The sequence below is a fragment of the Gymnoscopelus braueri genome, assembly GCF_963280865.1.
Source record: "Gymnoscopelus braueri genome assembly, contig: SCAFFOLD_293, whole genome shotgun sequence".
In the NCBI taxonomy this organism is placed as follows: Eukaryota; Metazoa; Chordata; class Actinopteri; order Myctophiformes; family Myctophidae; genus Gymnoscopelus; species Gymnoscopelus braueri.
This window is the reverse complement of record NW_027660419.1, coordinates 32,501-42,500: the sequence shown is the minus strand read 5'-3', so window position 1 is coordinate 42,500 and position 10,000 is coordinate 32,501. Positions and strand designations below refer to the sequence as shown.

The following is a 10,000-nucleotide window of genomic DNA, read 5'->3' as shown; positions in this document are numbered from 1 at the left end:
TAACATAACTCTTTTCCCCTTTCTCCATGTCTGTCTGCCTGTCTGTCTGTCTGTCTGTGTGTGTCTGTGTGTGTGTCTGTCTGTCTGTCTGCCTGTCTGTCTCCAGTCTGGTGTCTATAATTCCGTGGACAGGTGTTGACCGCAGACGGGACGCCGCTGATCGGGGTCAACGTGACGTTGTGTCCACTACCCCGAACATGGTTACACTGTGACGCGCAAGGACGGCATGTACGTGCACGCGCGCACACACACACACACACACACACACACACACACACACACACACACACACACACACACACACACACACACACACACACACACACACACACTGTTAGCTGGTGTTTGGACATCTGGTTCAATAGGGCATAGCAGTGACGGGTAGAATCAAGCCATCCAGGGTCCTGGTGAATCATGACCATAAAACGTTTGATTCTGTGAAAACACTTTTTTGAAAACGGCAAAACAAAGGGTATTTATTAAATATAGTGTATCATATAATTCAATATAAGATCATAATCATAAAATCATAATAAAATCAAAGAAAATGTTCTTTTATGGTCATGATTCACCAGGACCCTGGATGGCTTGATTTTAGGCTTAAATGAATTGATATAAATATTAGGGAATGTCAATGAGAAAAATGCATTGACTATTTTGGAGTGGAACCAGAAAATGGCCGCCACTGCTATGCCCTATGTGTAATGTAAGTGTAGATCAATCAGTGGTTCTCGACCCTTTTTTGGATCAGGGCCCACTTAACTCATTAAGACCGGGAACGCATACTGTGTAATTTTAGATGTTTGGCTGTCATTTTAGATGTTTGGCTGTCATTTTAGATGTTTGGCTGTCATTTTAGATGTTTGGCTATAACCATTATTTTATACTTTGGGCTATTCAAAAATAGCAGATATACAAAGAGAGACACACAGAAAGACAGAGAAAGAGAGACAGTTAGAAAGAGGGAGACAGAGAAAGAGACTCTGAGAAAGACTCAGAGAGACAGCGATATATAAAGAGAGACATAGAGAGACAGAGACAGACAGAAAGAAAGAGAGACAGACAGAGAGAGAGAGAGAGACAGATGGAGAAAGAGACAGCGATAAGGAGAGAGAGAGACAGAAAGAGATATATAAAGAGACGCAGAAACAGAAAGAAAGAAAGAGAGAGAGAGAGACAGAGAGAGAGACAGAGAGAGAGAGAGAGAGAGAGAGAGGAGAGAGAGAGAGAGAGAGAGAGAGAGAGAGAGAGAGAGAGAGAGAGAGAGAGAGAAACAGTGAGAAAGAGAGGAGAGATATTTAAAGAGAGAAAGAGAGAGACAGAGATATATAAAGAGAAACGTAGAGAAAAAGAGAGACGGAGAGAAAGAGGGCAGAATAAAGATGAAGGACAGCATAATAGTCACATAAATCCCATTTTCAGAGGTTCATATTGCAGTGATGCATTCCTGCTGAACGCTGCACAGCCAGTGAAATGTGCAATTGACTGGTTTCTCTTGCAAAGCGCTGTGCTTTGCATGTATGTATGAGTGTGAATGTATGTTATTTATTGACTTCAAAACGGTATGATCTTGTATGCTGCTTTTGGCATACAAAGTCGGCCTGTGTAATTCTATTGAAAGGGAGAGATAGAAGGGGCGAGACAGAGGCAACAGATGATTTATTGAGAGAGCAAAGAGAGAGAGAGAGAGAGAGAGAGGAGAGAGAGAGAGAGAGAGAGAGAGAGAGAGAGAGAGGAGAGAGAGAGAGAGAAGAGAGAGAGAGAGAGAGAGAGAGGGGGGGGGGGGGGCAGAGAGGGGGGGGTCAGAGAGAGAGATTGTTGTAACAGTGAGATAGACAGAAGGAAAGAGAAATGACCGTAAAATTATGTTTATTCACCCCTCTCCTAGTCTCTCTATCTACTGTACCTCTCTCTCTCTCTCTCTCTCTCTCTCCCCCCAGAGGTGTGAATGGGTGGGTGCCTGCGAGCCAGAGAGATTGGAGTGCTGTGTTAAAGTAGTGTGTGGCTCTTTAAAATGCATTGGATTTACAAGGACACAATCAATCACTCTGGCCACACACACACACACACACACACACACACACACACACACACACACACACACACACACACACACACACACACACACACACACACACACACACACACACACACACACACACACACACACACACACACACACACACACACACACACACACACACACAGTATGCACTCACCCACACGTACGCACTCACCCACACGTACGCACTCACCCACACGCACACGCACGCACGCACACACAGACACAGACACAGACAAACACACACACACACACACACACACACACAGACACACACAGACATGCATACAGTGCAAGAAGCAAGGATGTATTTACAGTAATACATACAACACACACGCCATCTCATTTGCCCACACACTTACAGAGTGATAGATAGGGCCGCAACAAGTGCATATATACAAACAGCCACGTGTGTGTGTGTGTGTGTGTGTGTGTGTGTGTGTGTGTGTGTGTGTGTGTGTGTGTGTGTGTGTGTGTGTGTGTGTGTGTGTGTGTGTGTGTGTGTGTGTGTGTGTGTGTGTGTAATGGTTAATGTCTTAATGTTCCAATCCATTACAGCAGAGAGGTCAGATACACACGTTGGCTACTAATTGCTTTACTAGTGTAAAACCACTTAACCACTTAAACCCTATATATGGTTGGCCGCAGAGTCCCTCAGGGCGCTTTACCCCTATTTTCTTTTTTTCTGATATTTTGGGGAAAGCTTTCGCAGGAAATCTTTACACAGGAAAATAGCTGACAGACAAGCTCACAATGCGTCGCCTTTGAGCTTGTCTGTCAGCTATTTCCCCCACAATGCTGTTTCAAGCAATCAGGGAACCTGTTCTGTTACGGTTGTTTATTTCATGTTTGTGTTTTGATTTAAAAATATGTAAATTCATTGTTTTCTATGGCAGGTAGGTATCTCTTTAAGAAAGACAGGAAGTGGGTCAGGTTTATCACGTGACACACATGTCATGTGACTTCAGTCAGGAAGGGCACTAGATTTCATGACACAAACTTTCATGACACAGGCAGACTAGAGTAGAGCTCCTGTGTTTTGTATCTCTGCTAACATCTGCTACAAACTTCTCCAAGTCGTTTTACCCTTATTTTTATTAATAAACCTGTGGACAAAGAGAGAACGTCTCCAGAGTCTTGATGAAGGGAAGGCGTTTATACTTACTGCCAAGTTATACACTCTACATAACGAGGGCAGCATCTATTTGTTAAAAAAAAAGGGGGGGGGGGAGCTCTTTGTTTTTGCCTCTGGGGGCACCACCTCCTTTTTTGTGTAGGAACAGGAACTCAGTGTGGCTCCTCCCTCTTTTTAGTCTACTTCCTCCCGGGTGCTTTTGTGTTTATTCCTACTAATAACAACACTACAACACTACAGGCTTAACCCATTAAGACAGGGAACGCTTCTGTTTCATTTTAGATTTTTCAAAAATAGCAGATATACAAGCTCATAGTGCGGCACCTATAGTGAAAAGGTTTGAGAACCACTGATATTATAACAACATAGTTTTTTATTTTTAAAACTGTTAGGATTTAGACATTTTGTATAATCGGCCTCAGGTCTTAATGGGTTAAGGCAGTGGTGCTGACAGATTCTGCCGTTGGCAGATTCTGTCTTGAGAGATTAGGGTTCAAGTGGTTAAGCTTTTACTTTGTCCCTATTTTGCTGAACGTTTGCGTGTTTATTATTGTATGACAGAAGCCTAATATAGTGACGCACAGGTAGGGCTGTGAATCTTCTGCTATCTCACGATTCGATTCGATTCCGATTCTTGGGGTCACGATTCCGATTTTTTTTGATTTTTTTCAAAACAAACAATTCTCGATTCAAAGGCGATTTTTTTCGATTCAAAAGCGATTTTTCCGATTCAAACGATTCTTGATTCAAAACGATTCTTGATTCAAAACATAGGATTTCAGGATCTACTCCAATCTGCTGGCATGAGAACAGAGTACATTTATGTAGCTTTTATAATTGTAAAGGTTTTATCAACTGATAATAATGTAAACACACAAAGGTAAAAAAAATATATATATTATTATTATTATTATTTTTTTTTTTAAATGAGAATCGATTCTGAATCGTCCAACAGTAGAATCACGATTCGTATTCGAATCGATTTTTTCCAACACTCCTACGCACAGGTTCATGTGGTTAAAACAATATTCATTTTGACAGCCCTATAGTGTAAAGAACAGTCAAATAGTCTGATCAGTCAAGTTATAGAATAATTGTATTTTGATTGTATTCTTCTTTTTGATTGGACCGTGTGTGTGACCCCAGGTTCGACCTGCTGGCCAATGGCGGAGCTTCGTTGACGCTGAGCTTTGAGCGCGCTCCGTTCCTCACCCAGTACCGCACGGTGTGGGTGCCATGGAATGTCTTCTATGTCATGGACACGCTCGTCATGAAGAAGGTACGTGTGTGTGTGTGTGTGTGTGTGTGTGTGTGTGTGTGTGTGTGTGTGTGTGTGTGTGTGTGTGTGTGTGTGTGTGTGTGTGTGTGTGTGTGTGTGTTCAATTGTTTTCAGTTATCTCATTCACTGCCAACGACGACAATTGACGAGAATTCGCCCATACCGCCAAGGACGAGATTTGACGAGAATTGTTTTTGTGGTGGGGGGGGGGGGGGGGGGGCGCTGTGAATCCGTAGCCTGTGAATGATCCAAGCACCACAGAAGAAGAGTACACCCAGAAATCATGTGATCACAACAAAAAAATCTAGGCTCCTTTCATGTTAAAGGATTCACAAAAGTAAATTTTTGTCGGTTTTCTGCCGATTCAAAAAACAAGCCACATTAAAACGGCTATAGCTCTGGAATGGAGGATCGCGGCCGGCCAATGCGTGTAATGAGCCGATCTCCTTGAGGACGGAGGTCACAGAGAATATTTCATGATTTTTGAAAAGTACAGTAAAATCGCGATTTTTGCTGGCAAGGGCACCGGAGACGGATGAATTAATTAATTAATTCCTGTCAGTGAAAGAGTTTTTTTATTTCCTAATTCATAGCAATCACTCACTCACTCACTCACTCACTCACTCACTCAATTGCTGGGATACAGCACAGATGTGTGACTAGCCGAGTGCTGGGTAAACAACAGCTTGTCTTGATGTTTGTAATGTATGGCAGACGGACAGCGTCACTAAATGACTGACTGACTGACTGACTGACTGACTGACTGACTGACTGACTGATTGATTGATGTTGGTCTCTGTGCTTGTGTTGTGGTCCCCAGGAGGAGAACGACATCCCCAGCTGTGACCTGAGTGGTTTTGTGCGTCCCAGTCCTGTCATCGTGGCGTCTCCTCTGTCGACCTGCTATAGGAGCAACCCTGAAGACGGTCCCATCATACCGGAGACACAGGTAAGGATTTGGGTACTTTCCCCCCCGTTTTTTGTTACTTTATTTCGGTTTTAGGGTTAGGGGTAGGGTTAGGTTAGGGTTATAGATACTGTATATAAGAAAAACAAAAACAAACTAATATTTTTTTTTTGGATAAAACATTGGTGGCTATAGCCACCGAAGCCCCCGCGTAACGACGCCCCTGGAGAGAAGCATGGAGAATTCTAAAGAGAACCTTTAAGTCAGTGCTTAATGGCATAGTATGCAACTTTGCGTTTACATCACACAACATCAAATGCATAATTTACTATTTCCCTCTCTATACCATCAGCCACTACAGTAGTGTGGTGGTGTTTACCTGCAGAAACACATTGCCCTCTCGCTGTATGTTGTTTGTTGTGGTTGTTTTGGTAGACGTGGGATGTTTTTGGGGCAAACAAAACAAACAGTAAAAACACCTAATTACAGTGTTTCTACAGGTAAACACCACCACACTACTGTAGTGGCTGATAACTGCTGCTATAGAGGGAAATGCATTTTATTGTTTTGCTATGTAAACACACGTGTGGATATATTATAGTCAGTTTGTTGCATTACATTTGAATGATTAAAAGGTTTTTCTCCACTCAGACATGTGTTTACCTAATGTGGTTGACTCCTGTTGAAGGCAACGGCACAGAGTAGGAGTTTGCATCAGGCGGGCACAAACCAAGAGGTTCTGGCGACCCAGCAAAATGTGTTACCCTGGCTATTTTAAAAATAGCGGGGTGCTCCTTCCATTCCGACATCTCACTACTCCGACTAGTGGCTTCCGCGTGCGGTTAGGGTTAGGGTTAGGGTTAGGGTTAGGGTTAGGTATAGGGTTAGGTATAGAGTTAGTAACCGTCGGAAAGGCGACATGTCGGAAAGCCGACATGTAACCCATACACAGCAAGGCACTTCGTGCTGCGCTGCGGAGCTTGTACATCTGCTATTTTCCGTGGCCACATATATATATATCAATTTGGGGGTCCCACGAACAAGTTGGGAGAACAACTGATTTAGACAGATGCTCAGCAGCTGGGATGTAGCAGCTGTTGTTGGTGTCCCAACCGCAGCTCTCCTGTCACTGACCACCTTCCAATACTCCATCAAACTGGGCTGTGGTCAGCCTCATGTACCGCTGGAAGCAGTGGTCACCATCACCGTAGTGACCCAGCCACATGCAGCTCCTGGATGAGTTATTAGACGCGGTGGATGGAGACAGGAACTTTAGGTCTTGGTGTTTTCCAGTAGAGAAGGGTTGAATATTCCCGTATTCGCAAGACTAAGCTATAAGCAGATTGACAGGTTTGTCCCCGCGACCGAAATCACACAGAATGAAGCGATTTGTGGTGTAAAGTAACATAAGTACATTTACTCATCTACTGTACTTCTACTCCACTACGTCTCAAAGGCAAATATTGTATTTTTACTCCACTACAATTATTTGAAAACTTCAGTTACTAGTTACTTTTTAGATTTTGATTATTATTACAAAACATACATTAACACCTTTACCGCCGGGCCCGTAGTTCTACGGGCCGTTAAATCCAACGGTTAAGCGCCGAGCCCGTAGTCCTACGGGCTGCGGTCTTTTCGCGCATGCGCGGTCCGGGTGCACTTTCGGAATTTTTTTGATCCACTTCCGTTTCCGGTTTGATGACAGGAAATAGAATTATTTGGGATCCGGTTTCGACGATCACGCCCGCTCCCATTCTACAGACGAAACTGAAACTCAATTCTCTTCCTGTAGTTTTTTCTCCTCGCATTTCACTGTTTAACGTAATCCGCTCTAACTACAGTCATGGAAGTCCGTTTGACACGCGGTCTTCACTGGGAGATACAGGGAGATCTCGCGGATGTAAACAGACCGTTCACGGCTCAATCTTAAGGATTTTAACAAGATCTATGGCGACATGAAAAAAACAAAAAAACAACAAAAACACCTTGGCACTGGTGAGTACATTATGAGATTAACCTCTGGCGGTGGATGTGTTAACCACTTCAGCCCTATATACATTTCGGCCATTTGAAAATAGCCGATCTACAAGCTCACAATGCGTGGCAATGCGACGCATTGTGAGCTTGTAGATCTGCTATTTTCAAAAGATTTTTTTATACATTTGAAAACGTGTGAAATGTGACATTCTGCATAATGATTAGGTACTGTCTACTTTTGGTACTTTAAGTACATTTTAATACCAATACTTCTGTACTTTTACTCAGGTACATTTTGAATTCCAGACTTTTACTTGTAACAGAGTATTCCTGCATTGCAGTATTGATACTTTGGTAGCACTTGCTATGCATGTGTATAACGCATCATGAACATACTTATAAGGCATTATAATCTGCTCATAACCCTGTATAATCAGATTTATAAGAGCTCATAAATACTCATAATGCTTTATAACCATAACCATAACACATTATAAGGCCTTTTATAATGACTTATAAGTATCAAGTGTTATAATACTTCATAATTGCTGCCAAATTGGTAACAGTTGCTATGCATCCCAAATTAATTCTCAAAGTTATAATCCATTATAATCAATTGATAATGCTTTATTATCACTGTTATAATGTGTCATAACCATTATAATGCATTATTATAATGCATTATACTACAATTATAAGTTATTATAAGTGGTCATTTGTTACTTTATGATCATTTTATAAGGCTTATTATCATGTTTATAATGCCTTATTATCACTTATAAGGCATTATACTGTGATTATAAGTTATTATAAAGTGAACATTTGTGACATTATGATCATTTTACAAGGTGGTATTATAACATTTGTATTGCCTTTAAATCACTGTTATAATGCATTATAATTACTGTTATAATGCATTACACTATGATCATAAGTTATTATAGGTGGCCATTTGTTACTTTATTATCATTTAATAATGCTGTATTATAACGTCTAAAATGCCTTATACTCACTGTCATAACGCATTTTAATCACTGTTATAATGCCTTATTATCACTTATAATGCATTATAACAGTGATAATAAAGGATTAATCATAATGAATTATAACTATGAGTACATTTTGGGTTGCATAGCAAGTGTTACCAAGTGGGTAGCAATTATGAAGTATTATAATACTTGACATTATAAGTCATTATAACATGCTGTATAATGTGTTATGATTGCATTATACGTTGTTATGAATATTTATAACTACATGTAATCATCAAGTGTTATAAGCATAATACAATGTATTTATACTTGAACTTATAAGTCATTATAACAAGCTTTATAATGTGTTATGGTTATGGTTATAAAGCATTATGAGTATTTATGAGCTCTTATAAATCTGATTATACAGGGTTATGAGCAGATTATTATGCATTATAAGTATGTTCATGATGCGTTATACACATAGGATGCATAGCAAGTGCTACCGATACTTTTACTTTTTTACGACTGTAAAAAAATATATTTTGCCTCCGGTTTGAGCAGACCTTAACAGCTTTACGACAGTGTACCTTACTGACTCTGGTGACCCCATGGCCTTTTCTCTAGTGCCAACACTGTCCATTACTTGGTATTTAACCACAGCCCTCTAGCCGTTGACCAGAGGAAAGGGCAAAGCGCTAGACAGGGCTCCTCCTCGGCTCTGAAGAGAGAGAGAGAGAGAGAGAGAGAGAGGTCGACGTGCAGCAAGGTTTTTCAGAAATATGAGTTCAGATTTGTATAGATATTTTTCGTCTGTTCTCTCTGAACTTTCCATTTACTTTACCCCCTCCTTCTCTTACACCATCTCTCTCTCTCTCTCTCTCTCTCTCTCTCTCTCTCTCTCTCTCTCTCTCTCTCTCTCTCTCTCCATGCCCCCCCCTCTCTCTCTCTCTCTCTCTCTCTCTTCTATTTTCCTCTGATCTCTCTCCCTGTTTCTCCCTCTTTAATGTTCTCACACAAATACCAAATGCTCTCCCTCTCCTGTTCTCCATTTACAGTTTCAATGTCAATGTGTCAGTGTGTGCTCTCTCTCTCTCTCTCTCTCTCTCTCTCTCTCTCTCTCTCTCTCTCTCTCTCTCTCGCTCTCTCGCTCAAGGAATCATCAGGCAGAACAGTATGAAAGTTGAGTGTGAAAGCTGAAAGGGAGACAGTGTGTGAGCAGTGGTGGAAAGTAACTAAGTGCATGTGCTCCAGTACTCCACTTAAGTACAATTTTGAGGTATTCTTACTTTACTGGAGTATTTCCAATTTTCAGTACTTTTACTTCTATTCCACTACATCTCAGAGGCGGACAGGAAAGCTGAGAGGGAGATGGTTTGTGAGAGACAGACAGTAGGAAAGCTGAGAGGGAGATGGTGTGTGAGAGACAGACAGTAGGAAAGCTGAGAGGGAGATGGTGTGTGAGAGACAGACAGTAGGAAAGCTGAGAGGGAGATGGAGAGTGAGAGACAGACAGTAGGAAAGCTGAGATGGAGAGTGAGAGACAGACAGTAGGAAAGCTGAGAGGGAGACAATAGCTGAATGAGTCCCACTAATCTTAGATTAGATGTTGGCCTATTTGCAGAAGCATAATTGCCTTGATGATGCCTATAACATTAACGAGTGT

General features: G+C 41.5%; 1 protein-coding gene across 1 annotated transcript in view; it reads left to right on the top strand.

Moving 5' to 3' along the window:
- LOC308081573 (teneurin-3-like) overlaps positions 1-10,000 on the top strand; it is a gene marked incomplete at its 3' end in the record, with an annotated part of 54,808 nt that overhangs the window by 28,114 nt on the left and 16,694 nt on the right. The window contains exons 7-8 of the mRNA XM_080457937.1: positions 4,344-4,476; positions 5,297-5,425. Coding sequence (XP_080314063.1) covers positions 4,344-4,476; positions 5,297-5,425 — 262 coding nt within the window. The remainder of the gene's footprint in view (positions 1-4,343; positions 4,477-5,296; positions 5,426-10,000) is intronic.